General features: G+C 48.2%; 1 protein-coding gene across 1 annotated transcript; it reads left to right on the plus strand.

The window, feature by feature from the left end:
• Positions 1–1,701: 1,701 nt before the first annotated feature.
• On the plus strand, positions 1,702–2,972 carry C1QL2 (complement C1q like 2; the record flags this gene model as incomplete). Its single annotated transcript, XM_080620899.1, has 2 exons — positions 1,702–2,454; positions 2,793–2,972. Exons 1-2 carry the CDS (start codon positions 1,816–1,818, stop codon positions 2,970–2,972), a joined length of 819 nt encoding a protein of 272 aa, XP_080477025.1. The 5' UTR covers positions 1,702–1,815.
• Between the last annotated feature and the right edge of the window lie 17,763 nt (positions 2,973–20,735).

Below are 20,735 nucleotides of genomic sequence, written 5' to 3' on the forward strand. Positions count from 1 at the left end.
ATAAGCCCAGGAAGAAATGCTGGATGTACACAGAGATGTAATTGATATGAGATCTGACGTTGAAGTGTGTGCATTCCAGATGGGAAAACCTTGATATGCCCTCCTTAAATTTCAAGGAAAGCTAACAAAAGAGTCCCGAGTCCTTTTAGGGCACTTCTGCAGTTCTCGGAGGGAGCCTGTATGTCACCACTTGCATGTGATGCCTCCAGGCCATCAGCTTCAAACCAGCGCTGGATCAGACTGAGCGGTTTGCTTCCTGCGACCTGCAGCTTTGCTCTTGTAAGATAAACCAGATAGCCTTCAACTCGGTAAACCCGCTGGAAATTCACCTTTCTTACTCATCAAGGGAGCGGGGGGACCCCGAAATGTTGCCCTCAGAAAATCTGTGTAATCACTGTACCACTCTCCTCTTTCTTTCCAAGATGACTGCTTAATCCACCACTATAAGATGCGTGGGAAAGAACTCAGCTTACTCTCCAGAGGGGATATCCCTGTAGGCAGTAAACGGTGCAAAGAGCTCCCGCTGTGACCACCGTGCACTCAGAAAATCAAAGGCAGTTAATCACAGTTTCTAAACTGGGAGAAAACCCGCTTGATTTGGACTAGTCATTACACAGGGAAACTTACAAAGTACTGTGCTGTAACCCAGCCTGAACTCTGCTAAACATATTTCTTCCCATGGCTGCCTTTCCACCTGGGCAAGTCCCGCTTGCCTTAGGGAAATCGGGTCTGGTGTAGCGGATTTTAATTACACTTGAACGTGTTGAGGACCCAGATCCACTCGCGACCTTGTCCCGCTCGTCTTTGGGCCGCCGAGGCTGGGCGGGGGGAGGCTGAGGAAGTCACAGTGAACACGCCTGGGCAATCTCTTGCCTGCGCGGGGCTTTCCCCGGCACCCTCCTGTAGAAAGCGGTGCGGCTCGGTGGCGGGAGGGAGCTCACTCTGCGGGACTGGAGACTCCGGCCGCGGCCAGCGCCCTGCCGCAGGGACCGTCCCGCCGCGGGCAGTGATGGATGTAGGGGATGGAGTGATATAGGGATGGAGTGATGGGAGGGAGGAAGCAGTTTCGAGCGGCAGGTGCGTCCCCGACCGTCCCGGTTTCAGTGTGCTCAGTTTGCGCGGTACCCGCAGACACTGTGCCGGTGCCGACCATCGGGGGGCCGGAGAGCCCGGGGATGTGCGGGACGCACCACCGCCTCTGCCCTCCCCCCTGCCAGCCCCGCCCGAGGGGCCACGCTGCCAACGCGGCTCAGGGCGGCGGGCGGGCCGGTAGCGACAAACGGACGCACCGCGGACCGCAGCGGCGGCGGCACCCGAACCCCCCGGGAGGCTCCGCCCCGTCCCCCCGCGCCCGGCCCCGCAGGTGGGTCCGGCCGTCCCGCCCCGCCCCGCTCGGCTCCGCGCCCCGCACGTCGGGGCGGGCGGACGGGTTCCCCGCGGTGGCGAGGGGCAGAGCCGGGCGGTGGCGAGGGGCAGAGCCGGGCAGCAGCTCGGCGTGGAGACACCCGCGCCGGCCCAGCCTCGCCGGACGGACGGGGCGCAGCGTCCCCTCGGAGCGGAAAGGGGCGGTGGCGGCTGTTCTCGGCGGCGGCATGGCGCGGCGAGCGGCCGGCCGCCGGGCGGGCTGAGGCGGGGGCCGGGCGGGGAGGCGCCGGCGGCGGGGTCTCACCGCCTTTTCTTGCCGTTCCCCGCAGGGAGCGGCCGGCCCCCCGCGCCACCATTGCCTCGCACGGCAAGGAGGACCTGCTCGCCGTCGCCGCCCGGCTCTGGCAGCGGAGGCGGCGGCTCCTGGCCGCCGCTGGGCTCGCCCTGGCCATGACCGTCGTCCTGCTCGTAGCCTTGCCCCTGCTGCTGCTGCAGGCACCAGCCGAGAGCGGCGCCCACTACGAGATGATGGGCACCTGCCGCATGATCTGCGACCCGTACAGCGGCGGGCGGCCGCCCGGCCCCGGCAGCACCGCCGCTGTGGAGGCCCTGCAGGACCTGGGCGCCAACCCCCCGCCGCCCTTCGTTCAGGGACCCAAGGGGGAGCCGGGCCGGCCGGGCAAGCCGGGGCCCCGCGGACCGCCCGGGGAGCCGGGTCCGCCGGGTCCACGGGGCCCGCCGGGGGAGAGGGGAGACGCTGGGAAGCCGGGGCTGCCCGGGCTGGCGCTGGCGGGCGCGGGCGGCGGCGGGAGCGGCGGCGGGGCGGCGGCGGGAGGCGAGACGGCGGGCGGGCTGACCGCTGCCTTCAGTGGGCCGCGCATCGCCTTCTACGTGGGGCTGAAAAGCCCCCACGAAGGCTACGAGGTCCTTAAGTTCGACGACGTGGTGACCAACCTGGGCAACCACTACGATCCCACCAGCGGCAAGTTCACCTGCCAGGTGCGCGGCATCTACTTCTTCACCTACCACATCCTCATGCGCGGCGGCGACGGCACCAGCATGTGGGCCGACCTCTGCAAGAACGGGCAGGTGGGTCCCTGCCGCTGCCCCGCTCCTCCTGCCCGCGCCGGGTGTCCTGTCCTGGCCGGCGCCGCTCTCGGGGACGGGATCACTCGCAGCATCCTCCCTGCCGTCGAGGCGGGGTGCACCGCGGCATCAGCTTCAGAGCCGCGACAAACTCCGACCTCCCGGCTTGCAGACTTTCTTGCCGGGGGATGGGTGATGGAGAAGTGAGGAGGGGCGCAGGAGGTAGTAGAGGGGCTCTGGGGGCTGACGGAGGGTCAGGGGAAGAGGAGCTCAGGGGGCTGATGGAGGGGCAGGGGTAGAGGTCTCGGGAGGGCTAATGTACCCCGCGGCTGTGTTGGCAGGTGCGCGCCAGTGCCATCGCCCAAGACGCAGACCAGAACTACGACTACGCCAGCAACAGTGTGGTGCTGCACCTGGATTCTGGCGACGAGGTGTATGTCAAGCTGGACGGAGGAAAAGCTCACGGAGGCAACAACAATAAGTACAGCACTTTCTCTGGCTTTCTTTTATACCCTGATTAACACACAACAAGCAACGCAACACAACTGACCCCGCCACCGACTTGTGCGGGGCTGTTTGGTGTTTCTGTACTCCTTCATGGTGTCCACCGTCTCTGCAGGTTACTTCAGCTTCATTATCAGTTTGTATGTTTTGGTTTGTGAGGTTTTCTTTTACCCCTGTGGAAACAAAATAGAAGTGAAACAAAGCAATCCTCTTCCTTACTCTCCCCCATTTTCTCTGACCCCCCTTCTCCTTCTGTCAGCTTCAGTATTTTGTGTGTCACATGAGGAACCCAGCATCTTGAAACTCTCCAATGGTTCCCAGAGGGTGTAAAAGAACCCAGAGTTTGGACTGTGCTGCACATAGAATTCAAACCGGACACATTTCTTCATCAATGAGAATTAATTATGATGATGAATTTTCAGATCAACTATTCACAAAGTGGGACTGGATGATAAATGTTTTTTCCTCTGCTGCTTTGTTTGTATGGGGTCAAGTGTAAACTTTTCTGTGCAATGCAATGCTCGTGTGAATGGTGGTGTCACTAACGTCAAACTTGTTTGTGTCTGCGAAAGAATTCAGTTGTTGACCACAGTCACCAAAATATAGCATTAAATTATGGTTTTAGACAATGCCTTCTTGCTTACTGTCTCTTCCAGTGCTGCAAAGGAGCACTGTGATGGTGCCACGGGAGGGTGGGAGGTAAAGGAGGAGATCACTTCAGTCCCTTAGGTTTGCAGCAAAATTTAAAGTTAGGATGGAGTACCTTGCTCAGGACTTGATTATGGTTCAAGGGAGCTGGGAAGAAGCAAAAGGAGGGGAAAAAAGGCTTCACCTTCATTCAGTTTTGTAAAAAGAAGGCATGCAGTCATCGAGAAGTGAAAGTGGAGTTGTGGAGCTGGTCTGCTAAACCAATTTACTGAGTCTGAGCCTGATCCAGAGGTTAGTGAAGTACAGGAAAAGCAGTTTAATCACTGATTATGGAAAGCTGTGTTTCTGTAATACACTTGACAAATGTAAGAAGGCAGCAGGGAGAGTCTTGTCTAAACCCCTACACTTGCAGTGTGCATGTGAGTTGGAGACCACACCTGACTGTAGGTGGGTCTGCACGGTCCTGAGGTGGGATAGGAGAGGAAGCTGACAGAAGACTGCTGGATTCAGTCTGTTTGGAAAGGTTTTCTCCTGCTGAGTAAATCCCAGCCACTCCAGGTCCTTTTCAAAGTGCAGAGATGTGTAACTACTGCATGTGGTTCCCAGCCTTTCTTGGAGGAGGTGCATCTTTCATCATCATCGCCCCAGTAGGTAACCTCCTTGGCTGCTCTGCTGAAGCTAAAAGAGCTAAGTTGATTTATAAAAGCACTTATTTTCATTTTACTGTCTTGTCATTTCACTTCCCTCCTGAAGTTCTGACCTCCTTATCAGCTTACTGCCCATTGCCGCATTAGTTCAGTTTCACAGGTAAGAAAGAGACAGGAGTTGGACTGCAACGGCTCTGCCATGGCTGGAGGTTTGCCCTTGCCCTGATGTTGCAGAAGAAAAGGGAACCAGAGCGAGGATGAACTTGTTTCAGCCTCACTTTGGGGCAGCCCAGTGATGACCAAGTTCTTACAGCCTATCCTGTCACCTACCTATTTTTGGTGGGTATTGTCTTCTTGTTGGCTGAAGCGGAGGGTCAGGGAGGGAAAGCAATTCCTTCCTTCATCCCATCCTCAAGCATCCACCCAGCTGAAGGAAGCAGAGTTCATAACCAGGTACACGTGTTAGACACTTCTCAATCTCTAATGTCTTGTCAATTTGTACTATTTAGAATATGATTAAAACCAGTGTCTGAGACCCAAATGAAGTATAATTGCTATGGATCCTCAATTCCCCCAGGATCCGTAATCCTTTTTGACTATTCCTCCCCTCCCTCCAACAAAATGGAGCTTAGACACAAAGCCCTTGGTTTAAATTTCAAAAAATTAAAATTGACATGCAGCAGCATTAGCAGGAGCCAGGAGGAATTCTAAGGAGGTGCCTGGGCTCTGCTTTATCCTTTGCATTAAGAAGCAATTTGTACTTCTAACAAAGACCCAACTGTTCCCCCTTGGCAAAAGGGCAATGAAGATGCCTTGCAAGGGAATTGCTGTTCACGATACTTAAACAAATTTGAATCTTAGATTTTTAAATCTGTATTCCCTGGTGGAGCCTGCTCCTTGCAATTCAAATGCAGGACTGGCGGTGTGTGCCTGCCAAGGTGTCAGTAGCTAAGCGGATGATGGATTGATGAGGCAATGGGAAGACACAGGCTCACAGTGGCGGTTTGCCCCGACAGTGATCTATGTATCTGCACATTATCAGTGTCATGAGGAGGCTTGAACCACCCTCGCTAGATGTCTCATTTTCCACTTATCTCTTATGTACTAATTATCAGGCTGGATTATTCCCTAGGATAGAAACAAAAAAAAAAAGCTCGTTGCCACTCCACTGACAGTTTACACAATCGATAGAATGAACGTCTCCCCTAGCTGCTTGCAGGCTTTTTCCTTTCCTCTCTTCATCACAGGGTCCTCTGAAATTGCCTCTGTGGGGGGTTGATGGCTCTCAGCCCGCATCTGCTACGCTGGTGCTTAGACAGGGTCCTCCATCCAAGTCATCTTGGTAGTAGCTCACTGTGTGGGTTGGTTGGTTGTTTTGTTTTTTTCCTCTGGAGTAACAAAAAAAAAAGCAATGGGGAGATGAAAAATGTCAGGGTTTGGTGGTGCGGCTGTCCAGAAAAGCAGAGGCAGTGTTGTGGATGGTTACACAGTCTACAGTGGGCTCATCACTCTCCAGGCTTTGACTGAGTCTTCTTCCCTTAGATGTGGCCCAAGGATTCTGTATGTTTCATGGCACAAAGAGAACGGGCTGTTTGTAGTGGAGATACCCTGGTCCCCTGGTCTGTAATGGAGGAGGACAATTAATGTGTACTCAGGGGATGGCTTCAGATTTCTCTGGGACTGGCTTTGCCAAGTGATACTGGCATCTCAAACAGCCATTAGTCTGTGTCTGCTCTGGAGGTCTGACCCTTCAGAGGTGTTATTTTACTTGATAAATACAGTAAATGCCTTTAAAAATGTGAGGTGATCAGATGTTGTGCCAATAGGGAAACATCCCTGAAGGGAGTGGAAGGTTGGAGTTTTAGACAAAGGGGACTTCTGTTTTGTGCTCAGTTGTGTGCTCAAGTTAAAGTAATGGGAAAAAAAGTTAAGACTAAAAATAACAGAAATAGACAGGTGTTCATGCTCTCAAAGCAATATAAATATTGCAGCAACAAATCCCTGATATTTGTGGTGCTGGTGTGAATCCTTGACCATGCCTGGCAGCGCTGGGTATGGAAGGGATGCGTGGAAAAGAGGGGAGCAGGAAGAAATCCAAGCACACAAAACACTCTGGAAGGAGAAATGGGGATGCTGCTGAGAGCCCCGAGAGGAGTGCCAGCCACCCCTCATCTGAGGCAGTTCCCTGGAGGAAGGTGTTTGGGTTACTCTGCTCTCCCACAAGCTGGCAGGCTTATGGCTAGGCACTGGATTTAACCTTAATTGACTTGAGGAGCTCCTGGCAAGTCTCTAGGGAGATGGGTGAGGAAATCCTGCTTTGGCTTGAGTGAAGCAGGTTAGCTGCTGGGGATAAGTTTTTACCAGCCAGTGTACAGAAAGAGTTTTTTGAGGAACCCGTTGCAAGAGCAGCTGCATGTCTGGTATCCCATGCACAGTCTTGTGCCTTTGTATTTCCCTGAATCTGGATGTGCAGATTTTCTCCTTGATGCTCATCCCTTTGTGGAGTAGGGCCTGGGTTGATGGGGCAGAATAGCCCTATGTCTGGGTTCTTCTCTTTCCCTTTTGCTGTTAGAAAAACAAAGCGTTCCCTCATGGCTTTACACACATATGGCAGATAGAGGCAAAATCATTCATAAATCTATTTTAAATCTAGTATGTTTTTATATTTATGTTATTTTTTTTTTTTTAAGTTTTTTTTTTTCCTTATTGTGATTGGACTGAACTCTGAGAAAAAATTCCTGCTAAGATCCTGTGTCTTAGTATTGTCTCTGGGATAAAGGAGCCTGTCAGAATGAAATAAAAACTAACTGAATTTTCACTGACTTTGAGACTGAAAGAAGTTTGGTCCTTTTTACTGTGAATGTCTACATCGTACAGAGACTTGGGAGATTAATTACAGATGAGAGAGGTGAACTTCCATGCAGACACCCTGGTACTTATGGGTCTTATGCTCTCAGCTGGTTTCATGTCTAATGGCAGAAAAAGATTCAACTTGATTGTAAACTGTGGCTAACATGGAAATGGGGATCTATTTCTCTAGACCAAGCCCATGCTAGTTCAGAAGTTAATCCCTTGGTCACATAGCAGATGCCACAGCAGAAATGGGGGACATGCTTCGTTGTTTCTAGAGACCACTTGCCGTAGGGTGAGCTTCATTTTTGAAAGCTGTGTCGGGGATTAAAGCAAGGGGCTAAGCTCTTTTTGAGTCTTCTTGATTCAGGACCAGTTTGTTACTGGCCTTAAAGATGAGTTATGAAGAGGACAGTAGAGGGCGGTGCTGGTTCCCTGGGATGACACACGGGACAGAGACGCTACCTACTGGGTAGGCAAGAAGCTGAGGCTGCGGTATGATTTGATGTCCTAGGCTTGAACATACATCTGACTTACGCTTCTTTCCCCTGTGTTCCAGGCTGAAGCCCTGAGAGCTAGTTGTTTCAGGTCACAGCCTTGAAGATGCTAAGCCACTGCTCTGTCCTGTCCCCACTGCAGAGTGCTCTGCAGAATCTTGCTCTCAAGGTTTTGCAGAGTATAATTCCGAAGGAGCTGTGAGTTACATCTCTGCTTCCTTGAGAAAGTCATAAATACTCGTCTTCTCTGGGTTATTTCAATTATAAAATAACCTGTATCAACCATTACCTTGTGTGGCACAGCTCTGTACTCTCATAAATAGGAGTAGATTTTCCTCACAGGGGGCTGATGGCATATCCCTCTCCTGTTTTGGTTTTCTGGCATGGGCAAGGATAGAAATAGAAAAGGTCTGTTTGATTGCTGTGATCTGCTGCTCTATTAATGCAGGATTATTTCCTCCAGTGTGCTGTGAGCACGGAGACATGGAGAGCATGGCTTGCCTGCAGCCTTTGGCTGCGCTTCCCCTAGTGAGGGTATATTCACATGATCCTGGTTCTTCTTTTTGCTTGCAGCTGCCAGATCATGTCTAGAAAAACAAACAAACAAAAAATATCTAACCCAAATCTAGAATGCAGCTGAAATGTTTTCTTGGTGTCGTTTCTCTTTGTCAACAAATTGCTTATTGCTTAAGCGTTGTGATGTGATCCCCATCCTAAAGAAGAGAGATCTGCTGCTGAGAATGAGGGGGAGGTGCCCAGGAGAATAACTTGTTTGAAGATGTGAGCACAGACTTTATCAGCGGTGATTCTTTGTCCAATATTAGTTTTAAGGCGCAGTTTCGATGGTATGATAATGCAGAAAATGTTTTAACTCCTTGGGGAGGCAGTTGCTTTTCAGGTAGTGTCTTGCTCTTCCCTCATTATTGTAATCCTGCTCCTGAAACTTCGCATCAGCCATGCTGCGCTGCAGCATGTGAATGCATGAGGTGATGGAGATCAGATCCAGGTGGGTTTCTTTCTGTTTTGTTTTGGTATACAGTTGAATTCTTGACAATTGCTTCTCCTGGTACCTCATTTTTCATGGAGCTGTTCTTCCTGGGAGCCCAACAACCAAAGTCTGCTTCCAGGTATACCGATCTAATTCTTCTCAAACTTAGTTTTCCTCAGTATCCGTGGAGTTACAACCAATCCTTAAGTATATTACATGTAGCTACCCTCTGAATGCCAGTGTGGCAACTGGTTATCTAGTGTTTGCTGGTGTATTATAATGAATTTCAGCCTTTGTACCCCAGAGATGGAAATGATCTAGGTCCATTTTGTGTCCTGCCCAATAAGTGTCACTGTGTAAACACCTTTCCGGGAGAGCACTATTAGTAACTGCAGAGAGCTCAGAGCAGCTCCTTTTGCATCTAGCAACTTGCTTAGGAAAGAGAGGTGTCAAGTATCTTTGAAGTGCAACTCCTCCAAGCCCCTGCTGAGTGCATTGCTGCAGCTGAGAGAGCTTGGATTGTAAACGTCAGCATCTCCTCTCAAAAGGCAAAGCATCCTCAAGGAGTAACACTGCTGCTATCTATCAATTTATGTGGGAATGAAGCTTGAACATTATTAGAACTGAAACACTAATTAAGCCAATAAATTCCTGTGCATTTTTGGGTGTGTTTGCAATTAACATGCAAAATCCCATTGATTCCAGCAACTCCATAATTCAAGATACATAAAGTTATTACATATTGACAGCTTCTACACTGTGAAATCTCCAAAAGACGCTGCTGTGCATAGCAAGAATATTTCTGTGATTCCAGTTAAACTGTTGCAAGCTGGGTGAGTCATGGTGCTGCATCAGGTTCTACCAAAGCCTTGGCTGTCAGTGAGGGGTAGGAAGACCACACACAAATATGTCTCTGTGGAGCATACACTGTGTTTCAAAAAGCTATGTGCACTTCATATTGCATTATGAATTACCATGGAAAAGAGGAAAGGTGTTCCATCTGATCCTTAAAAAAGGCTCAAACTGATGCAAAGAGAAATTGATTGTAAAGGAAATATGTATTTGGATCAAAGCAAGGCAGTTCTTTAAAACAGTCTTAGCTTTAATTCATTTCTGATCTTTCCTCAAACAAAGTTTGTTCAAAGCTATGAGAAAAGAGAGTTGGGGCAGGAAGGCTGCTCAGAGGCATAATGTTTTCTCTCTTCGAGGGGAACGTTGTTTTGCCAACCTAAGACGGGACAAGAGTCCATGACTGCTGAAACCTGCAGTGACTCTCTGCCTAAAATGCTTTTTACACTATCAAAATAAGCTCTGCTTAAATCTTTTCCAACATCTTTCCCTAGGGCAGCAAAATCAGGGGGACACTGTAAGAAATAATTGTCTCTTGGTCACAAAATACTTAATTTGTGACTTAATTTGTTCATCTACATGAAACTTCGTTGCCTGTTTTTTCTTACATGTGGACTCATTAGCCTCCCCAGATCTGTAATCAGCTCTGCTGTCTAAGTGGAAGGGCTCAGGAAAAGCCATTGCCTGGTGGACTAGATATTCTCTACGGAGTTGGTCAGATCCCCATCAAAGCTGGTGGGCAGGTGCTCAGTGGCTTTAGTGGGGCAGAATCATGGTCAGGTTTAATCTTTGGTTGGGATTTTGTAGTGGTGGTCTGTTTTGTTGCTGTTCTCAGCTCTCCTGAAGTCATTTGATTTTGTCTTTGCATAATCAATAAGCCTCTGTATTGGTAAGTACAGTCTTTGAAGCCTGTGGAGCAGAGCATGGGATGGATGTGCTTTTACTTCAGAACAGCACAAATCAAATACGTAGCTGTTGAATTAATTTGTGGTTACTGCTTTCTGAGAACTGCAATTCAGATTTCCTCTTCTGCTTCCCACCACCATCCTTCCAAAGGAAACCAAACCCAATCCAAACCCAAACCCAAACCCAACAAAACCACAAAAACAACTGTCCTGGTTTAGCAGTAGCAGTCATTTTTTCTCCTTCTTAGTAGCTGGTGCAGCACTGTGTTTTTGACTTTCGGCCTGGGAACAGAGCTGATAACACCAATGTTTGGTCTGATCAAGGACTTCCTGAGCCTCATGCTCTGCCAGGGAGGAGGGGAAGCCAGGAGGAAGCAGGGACAGGACACCTGACCCAAACTAGCCAAAGAGGTATTCCATACCACAGCACGTCATGCCCAGGATGTAACTGAGAGTTACTCAGAAGGGCTAGATCGCTGCTGGGTGGGGGCGAGTTATCGGTCGGCGGGTCTTGAGGTGTTGTATTCTCTTCCCTTCTTATTTCCCTTATCATTATTATTATTGGTGGTAGCAGTAGTGATTTGTGTTATACCTTAGTTACTGGACTGTCCTTATCTCAACCCGTGGGAGTTTCATTCTTTCGATTCTCCTCCCTGTCCCTCCAGGAGCGGGGTGAAGAAAGGGTGGGGGGGGGAAGTAGACTGCGTGGTTCTAATTTACGGCCTGGGCTTAAACCACGACAACAACCAAACCTCTCCCCAACCCCAAAACCCAACAAAACCCAAAACCAAATCCAAGACAGGGAGGTAAAACTGAAGCAATTGCAGACTAGTGTGATCCCCATGTATGCAGAGGCCACATGATGGTTTTAGAGAATGGAAGATGAACAATATAGAGGGTGCTATCTCTGATTTAAGAGACAGCATCTTTGATTCCAGGCACAACAATGAAGCAGAATTCTTGATAGCTTGTCCAAGCTAATTTTCTTTTGAGTTAGTGCACTACCTACCTACCTACAACTAACCAGAAGCCATCCTTTTACTTTTTCTCTTCTATTAGTGGACTAATAAGACTGCCAGGTTTTACTTTCTTAGATGGTTCTTAAATAGGAAGCAGTTTGTTTCATGGAAGCAAGATGCCAGGAGAATGAATTTATGTCAGCTTGTAGCCACCAGAAACCTCTGTAACCTAGCAAACTTTAAATTGAAAAATGGAGCTTGTGTCTCATACTAGATTCCTCAAACTACTTTCTGCAGGCAATAGAAAAGCAAACTTGCCAGATAGGCAGGGATTCATTGCAATAGCCAAATTTTGAGGTGTGTTTATCACTTGATTAGCTCCTGGAAATCTTTGAGTGAAATATGAGAGCCTTGATTGCTTAAGAAGGTCAAACAGGTGAATGTAACAGTCCTCTCTGACCTGAAAGATCCATGAACTGTCCTGTGAAATGAGACATGGACAGTGGCAGCGATGAGTTTCTAAAAGCTTGCCTTAGCTGTCACAGAGTGGTGGTGGGAGGGAGGAGAGGGGGAAGAATAAGGCTTGTGGCTTACAGAGGGGCTTGGGGTAAGACTGGGTGATCATCTCTACCTGCAAACTGAGGTCAGTCAATGCCCTTAGACATTTTAAACTCACTGTATCTACAAGGCATGGATACAAGCCTTCTAGGGGCAGAGTGGCCTCGTGATTTCCCATGTGTTTCCTTACGGTCTTCTTTCTTGGTGGCAATTCCTTGGGCAAGCATCAGAGTCGGCATCAGGTAATGCAGAGAAGACCATGGATTTAACATGTGTTGAGCTGTCTTCTTCTTTTCTCTCTTTTATTGCTGATAAATAAGAAAATTATATGCAACTGTGGCAAATTACATTCAAAACAGCTGTGGGAATACTGCAAATATTGGTCGTATGACTCAGATGAATCTTCTATACAGTGATTTAAATAGCATTGAGTAACATACCATGAGACCAGCTATGGATGATGCATTGCTAAGAGAACTAGTATTGTGTGGGACAGTGCCAAACTGTCCCCTGTGCTCTCCTCTGTTCAGTACCATCATTAGTGCTGGGACTGATTAAGTAGTATACCTGTCTGTTAAATCTGCATATGACATGGAGGCAGAGAAGGGGATTCAATTCAAAATTACCTTGACCAAACAGAGGAAAGGGATGTAAAAAAAACAAGGATAGAATTCAAGGTGCAAGTTACCTCTACCTGGAGACAGTCCCTGGCATGGACATGTGCTGGGAAGCCAGAGGAACAGAGGGGATGGTTTGGAACTGTAGCCAGGGAACTGATTCCCACGGGCAGTGTGGAGAAAGAGAAAGAGATGGTTGCTAATGGCAAAAGAGGAAAGAAAATGTGTTCTTTGTACTCATTTTGGATAGGAAGATGTGAGGGTCTTGAGATGCAGTAGCAAGGTCAAAGGGAAAGAGAATCTTTCAGATGGTAAGCGTGGGAGCAGGTTGCCTGGGAAGGCTGTAGATCTCCAGCATAGAAGGACTCTAAGACTGCATTAGACATCCATCAGATTTGGCTGTAGCATAGCTGTGTTGGCATGGGGAGCCAAGCCAGATGACTCCATGAGTTCATATACACTATTGATTTTCCATCAACTTTTCTTTCTCCGTGTATCTGCAGAGATATATACACCTGTCTGCCAGCCTGTAATATAGTCCTCTAAAAATGAAGTTTGATGTGTTTCTGTGCCCAAAGTGATGCTCTTTCTGCACACCAGAGTGACTGCATCTCTGATAGGTCCATTTTGGAAGGGTTAGAATTTCCTGTTAGGGTCTTACCAGCTTCCTCCCCCAGGACAGGAGTCATTTGCTGGCAATGAGCTGGGGATGGGGCTGGCCTTGAGGGTCACTCCTGAAGAGAAGAATGTCAGGAATGGAAGCCCTACCAAGCTGGGCTGCATGCCCAGGCACTGCCACTGTTGCTGGGGCCAGGACTGGGCCTGGAGCAGGTTAGGTGATGATGTAGGGTGGCTGGCAAGGACTATCCCCACTAGTGGTCTCCCTGATTGACTGTCTGCTTTGGCATCATGGCAGGGAAAACGTGGCAAATAGCTGTCCTTATAGGCTCTGAGGTGCAGGGGTTTTGGGGCTCAGAGGAGGTGGAGGTGTGTGGAGTGATGGGGTGTGGGTAAGGTGATGCTGGTGGAAGGGCTCTTGCAGGGAGTGAGTCCCTGGAGCCAATCCCTGCATCATCCCTGTTTTCATAGCTCCAGACTGCCACAGCCTGTGCTGCCTATTATCCTTCCAGGTCCTACTGAGTGACCGTGAAAAGGTGTTATCACTGCACTGGATGCTTTTTTGGCATTACCTCTACAAATCCATCTAATCACATTATTTTTGTAGCTTCAGTAAGATAGAAACCTGGACCTGCTGGTTTCCAAAGGCATCTAGTGCTCATATCCCTTTGAACTTCATGGATATGAGAGACTTATATACCTCTGAGCTCCAGGACCTCTGCATGTATGTGCCTGGTGCATCAGAGCACAGCACTGTGGAGCTGATCCCGAGGGGGGCTGAACACTCACTGCTTTCACCATAGTGTTCCCCTTCTCAAGTGAGGGTGCCCCAGAACTTTTTACTGTACTTCTTATATGTATAATCTTCAGGTTATCTGCTAAAAAACAGCCAACATAACCCCAAGCCTTTTCTCCATGTAACTCACCATTAGTGGCTGTGTGTGAGTGATGCAGAGATTTATCTCAAAGCTCTGTCTCTCTGGTTCCCTGTCACTTAACTTTCCTCTTCTTGTAGCCCCTTTGCTCAGCACCTTTGTTTCTGAGGTCTCCTCTTCAAGTTCTGTTTCTCTTCCATATGTGCCAATTCTATGTATGGAAAATACAGTGTTCATTGAAAGAAAAGCTTTCAAATATAAGAAGAAAGGGGAGAACACGGACACCCTGCTCGTGGGGGTTTTTTTCCCCTCTTAGCAGCTGAGATCACAAAAGGGGAAAATGATAATTTTGTTTAAAAAAATAAAAAATCCCACTGTAAAAATGCTCTCACTTTCCAAGTCTCAGCTTAGAGTTTGCTTTTACTTCATTCACAATGGTCTGACTATCCTTGTTTCCATCCTGGGCTGGAGCTTCTATATTTAAGCCTCCGAAGGACACAGTTTACAGTGGTGGTGCTGACTCACACTTCATTAGGAGTCACAAACAGTGACTCCTGCGATTCATCAGCCACTGCCAGGACCCGCGCTCCTCGCAGCCGAGCTGGGCAGAGCCCAATGCCTTGCAGGGCTGAGCCAGTCGGAGAAGGATGTAGTGCTATCAGCCACCGCTGGCTTGACATTCGGCTGAGCTGGCATCACCGGCTTCACACATTGGGATGGCAGTGGGATACGTGACAGTGACTGAAATGAGATCCTTGGGAAGTGAAATTGGATTCAATTGCATTAGAAATTCATGTCAGATAAAGCTGGCAGAGGTACTGCAGAACTAGCAGACTATTACTGGGCTCACTATACAGCTGGTTGATATATTTATTATATATCTCTCCCAGATTGACTTTGGGATTAAATAAAAAAAAAAAAAAAAAGTTTATTTTCCCTCTTCTTGGTTCCTCATCTGGTGATTTTGTAATATTTGGCTCTTCCCCGGTGTTTGATTGGATTTGTGAACTTAGTTGTATCAGTAAAGTGATAACAGAAAGATGGAGTTAGGCTTGGCACAGGGAAACAGCGTTTCAGATTTTCCTGCTTCTTCTGCACACCTCAGGTCTGGTGTTGGTGACCAACAGCAGGCTGTACTGACCCACTGATAGCTAGTTCCTATGGCCCAACAGTAACACTGATTGAAATTCACATTAGCAGTGTAGCTTGGATAATACTCCAAGTCTGATTGACTTGCAGTATGCTAGCAGAGTATAGGTGTCAAGGCAGTCTCTGGCAGGACCTGCCTTTTCTGCCCATGGAAGATTTCCTCTTCCAGCCTCCCTGGGAAGCCTCTTGCTGGGGTGCTGCCTCCTGCCCTGCTCCTGGCTGACAGGGGCTGTATTTATTTTGATGATAACAGCACACATTGCTGTAGAGCTGTTCCTAACTCATGGAGCTATTTGACTTCTCACCTCTATAACTGAAATAAAACATGATCCATATGTGTTTCTAGGAAGCAAAATCACCCTTTCTTTGGCTAGGTCACGCATTACCTCTCCTTCACCATATTCTCTCTTTGTCCTGTGTGCTCTGATGTCCTTGAAAACGTGACCAGCTCACTGCCATCACCCTGACCACAACCTTTCTGCTGTATTCCTGTGCTCCTTGGTCTCTGTCTCCATCCTGTGCCATTTGTCTCTGCTCACACCAGGCAAGGATGATTTTGTGTTTGCTGCCTGAGTGGTGTGTGGTGGGGCCATGGTCCACGGTTAACATACAGAAATTGTACAAGTCATGGAGGTGGCAGGGTTGTACTCCTGGTGTGTCTTGGACAGCAGAGTTTCAGCCTTTGACTCTCACAGCAAAGTGAGTTATACCTCTCGGAGCTTTTGGCATACCTTCCCAAAGCTGCTAGCAGTCTGCTGGGACCTGGCTCCGATTTTCTGACCTGAGGTGGCAACTTTGTATCATTTTCTCCATGAGTTCCTCTGCTTCCCAAGCTATGCTGGTGTCCCCACCGCTATTCTGCAGTGATGCTTCCCCACATGTAGTATGTGCTGTGTACAGCAGTTCCTCTTTTGCTCCATTTGAGATTCTGTCCCATCACTTTGTTAGCTGCTCTGTTCCTTCTGTGTGATAGGACTTGGTTCCTTACTGTCTTGTTTTCCCAGCTTTTTCTTGCTCCTCCTCTTCAACTCCCATGGAGAAGGTTGTCTGTAAGCGAGGACCCGGAGATCAACACAAGTCACTTTGCTTGGTGTTCAGTGGTCTTTGTGCTGCACTACATCTTTTGGTGCAAGCAGCCCAGCCCTGCCTTTAAAAGTACTACAGCACCTATAAAGAGAGCATGGATGGAATAGAGAAGTGAAAGCATCTTCGGCCCCAAACACCCACACTCCAAATTAGCATTTTTTTGTGCAATCTTGGCTGTCTAGGAGTGTCCACAGGGCACGATCTCCATGGGACAGCTTTATTTTAGCCTGTGTGGGCAGTAGGAGTCCCTGTAGCCAGAGGGTGAGGAGGTGAGGCTGTGCTTTCAATAGAGCTGGCAAAATCCTGGCAGAACCCCCACTTACTTCAAAAGGGGTCTCTATGGTCTGTAGATTAAAATTATTTTAATTTAAGCCAACGTGTTCCTCATTGCAGGGATTAAAAAGGGAGAGAAAAGACAAGGATTTGACACCGTTCTTTTAGCCTGTGCGGAGTGGGGAAACATCTGCTGATAGCAATCCTCAGGGGAAAGCTTATTTAAAATATTCCCAATAGCTTTTTGGCCAACTAAACAAAACCAGAAAACAAACCCACACCTATAGTCAGTGCTTATACTTCATGGAGGGTGTCTCAGGTGTAATTTCATCGTTGATCTCACCCCAAAATTAAAGAGATAACAAAACATCAAGATTGAGGTGAACCAGCATGATCTGGAGAGATTAAGAGCAGTAGGTTCTGTGACCTGCAAAAAATCAGAGTCTAAAGCAAATAATGCTCTGTGCATATGGAATGCTGAAAAGCACGGATGGGGCTGGGGAGGAAGGGTACATCAAGAATTACCTGCTAATGCAGACACCCACTGGGCTTGCACATGTAGTGGTTTGTGTATGCACTGACTGGGCTCGATCAGTTCACCCCCAGCTGCTGTTTCAGAGGAAATCTGCACACTGCCTCTGCCAAAGATTTGTGAACAAAAACTTGAGACGGTTGATGCATGATCAGTGTGAGTGAAGAGTGTTATATTATTTTATACCGCTTGTATTGCCTACGCTTGACTGTTAATTTTTGCTTTCTCTTCAAGGGAGGCTGCTAAATGCAAATTACCTCTCTACCACCAAAGAAGCTGGTACGGTGATGGTAAAAAATACATAGAATAAATGATGCTAAACAATGCATTTTGCTAAAGACAGCAGGGGGAGGTGGAGGGCACTGTAAATATCCTTTATGTATATCCCTATGTAATCCCAGCGCCGTAGGGCAGGAGAGGGCCACGGAGCGTTAGGGTTCACCCAGGCACTTACATAAAATAAGATGCTGCAACAGCAGCAGCGTGTGCTAGAGCTAAGCCATAATTAAACACCTCCAGGTAGTTTAAATGAGACGTGCACATTCAGGAGATGGTTTTTAGTGGTTCACGTCATCATCTGACTAGCAGAGAAAACAAACAGATGTACTAAAAAAAGATACAGAGTGAGAACAAAGTAGCTTCACAACTTAATCCTTGGTTCTGCTCCAGTGGGGAGGGGAGAAGGACTGACAGTGTTCCCAACACCCAGCAAAGCCTTGGCAGGAGTGGGTGGGTGCCGCTGGGTTTGTTCATGGTTTAACACTAAATTCCTGTCTAACACGTCCACTTTCCAGCATTGTCATCTGCATGATGACTGTGGAGGATGCATTGGCTGTGGGTTCAGATGTGCATCATGTTTGTGCAAGGATGTCAGTGTGCTTCAAGCTGATGTTTTCCACTCTTGTTCCCTGTTCCAGTGGGTGTAATCCACCCCCTTGCTCCCAATCCATCACCCTCTGATGTCACCTGTCCTTTTGTTTTGCAGGGTGATGAAGGGCAGCTGGGGCTGTGGTCCTGAGTGCATTCACTCACCAGCCAGGTTTCTTCCCTTATGAAGGTCATTACTTAGTGAAGAGCAGCCATGCAAAGCCCAAAACATGAAGGTAGAATTCAAACTCAAGCCAAAAACAAGGAAAGAAAAGTCCAGCTCCAGCACTGTAAGCTCCTGGGGAAACTCAAAATGGCTAAATATCTTGTGGGAGTACTGGTAGCCTGCTCCAAACATAGTGAAGCCTCCCCATCAACTCCAGCAAGGAAGAGGAGACCAAGCTTGTTGGTGACCATACCCTGTGCACTACTGGCGTGCTGCATTGATGCTGACCTGCTGCGACCCTGCAGAATCCAGCACTTCATCACTAGTTGGGACAGTCGACTTTGGTAGGGTTACATTCATTAATTTTAAGTCTTTGAAGGAATGAGCAATTCCTCTGTAGGATTAAATATTTTCCCCCATCCTATCTTCTGCAGAGCTCCTGCAGTAGAAACCTGCAAAACAAGAGGCCAGGTGGTATCCCCTGTTGTATTTTGCAGGGCTATTATTTGCATGATGACCACAGAGGGTGCATTGGCTGTGGGTCCAGATGTGCAGCATGTTTGTGCAAGGATGTCAGTGTGTTTCAGGCTGATGCATTTTGCTTTTTTCCCATCCTGGCGGGAGTAACTCGCACCCTTGCTCTCCCTACATCAACCCCTGATATCGCCTGACCTCTTGTTTTGCAGGATTCTACTGCAGGGGCTCTGCAGAAGATAGGATGGGGGAAAATTCAGAGTGGGGCCAGCAGTCAGCCGCTTGATGTGTCAGTGGTACCCTTGGTGCTGGGAGAGCATCATCCTTGCCTGCGGAGACAGGAGAGGAGAAAAAACAAAAAGCCACTGCTCTCGGTGGCTGTGCTGGAGATGCCGGCCAGAGTTAGAAGGCGAGAATCAGGACTGGCTTGATGGCTCCTGATGGTAGCAGGAGGGAAGCCTGGAGGCAAGTTAACTGTGCCTTTGCCATCACTATAGTGGCTTCTGTGTGTTCCCAGCCATGCTGTGAATCATGGGACGCTGTGTTAGGACGTCAGCTGGGGCAGTCTGGTGTGTGGGAGCTCATTGCATCCCAGCCCTGTGACTGCAGGGGATGCGCTCAGCCTCCCTGCCTTGGAGCTTTTCTTCAATATTTACATAAACATTGACACATGTTTAGAAAAGCTTCAGCTGGAATAAGCGAGGCCAAACACTGCTGTGGGAATGTCACCGTGTCCTTTTTTAGAGGCAGCATGGGGGGCTGGCTGTTGGGTGCAGAACTCACCTGGGAGAGCAGCAGTTTGAAATGAAGCCGAATATGTAGCAGTGGATGAGCTTTTACACAGGACAGAGGAGGGAGACAGGAAAAAAAAGGGGTGCTTGGATCTGTAGCACTACCTTGAAGCACGAAACCAAGCCCCACATTGGCAGGCTTTGAAAGGGATGTCCCAGCAAACACAGGAGTGCACCCTGACTGGAAGCAGCCCTGACCTGTCAAAAGAGATTATCCAAGGGGACCCTCAGAGCCAGCTTGCATTAACAACTTGGGCAAATCCGTGGTTCCAGCATAGGAGTTGCCATGATTATTCTGCACCAGGAAAGCTTTATTTTACTTAGGCATTACACAGACAGCTGAGTAAAGTGTGGTGTCAGCTAAACAATTCCAAAACCCATTATGGATATATTAATGGTGCTGTGGGCTTGTTTTCCAGCATTCTCTGGGAAATGGTTTGGGGTGCATACACATGCATGTGTGTAGAGCTTAGCATTTCTCCGGAGAGGGAAAGGGGCTAGTACATCACTTTGCTATTCATTTCCAAAGGCAGGATGTACAAACAATATCAATATTTATTAGGCAGCTTTGTTTATCCCAGGATTGTAACAAAGAAAGTGACTTAGACTGTGGTGTTTGTTGTCTTTGCAGTGTCCTACTCCTCATTTGTGATTGCAGGTCTTTCTTAATGCATATTTTATTTCCCTTTTCTAAAGACAACTGTAATCAGAATAGCTTAAAAAAGGGAAGTGGCACTTAGTTGATGGCTGGCTCAGTAGTTATATCATTTCTGTTTTTAAGAGCCCCTCTCTGTGATAAAGACAGCAGCGCTTACCGCCCAGGCTTACAGCAGCAGCTTTCTTGCCAGATTTTGCCCTTCCACCTTTCCTTCCTTCCCCTCAGCTGCTTTAAATAAATGGGGAAGTTTTAAATTACAATGAGACCAGTAAATTTACTAACTTTCCACCTATGAATGGGTTATTTTGTTCACTTCAGCTTATATCTGATTTCAAGTGACATCAAGAAGAAGAAAAAAAAGCCAATCTCCAAACCCCACTTACAGCATCATGAATGTGCCCAGCCAGCAGTTCCTGCAACAACAGCTTTGCTGGAGGCTGTTTGCTGTGTCCCTTGCTGTCCATCCCGTGGAGAGTGCAGAGGGGGGTTTCTAGGCACCTCCTGAACTACGGAGATGAGAGTTTAGGTGTTTACTCTTTATTAAAGATGCAAAAGTCAGTCTCATGCACAGAGACTCTTTGCCACTGCTTGTTGCATCCTTACATGAGATGGAAACATACTGCAAGGCACGATGCTGCCACCTCTGAAAGCGCAGGACTGCTACCAGCTGCTCCCTTTAAATTAATTTCCCCAAAGTCAGTCACAACATGAACGGAACGATAATCCTGGTGACGCTTCCCAAACAATTAGCACCGGGAGCAAGCAGCACCAGA

Source organism: Psittacula echo, assembly GCF_963264785.1.
Source record: "Psittacula echo genome assembly, chromosome: 6".
Lineage (NCBI taxonomy): Eukaryota > Metazoa > Chordata > Aves > Psittaciformes > Psittacidae > Psittacula > Psittacula echo.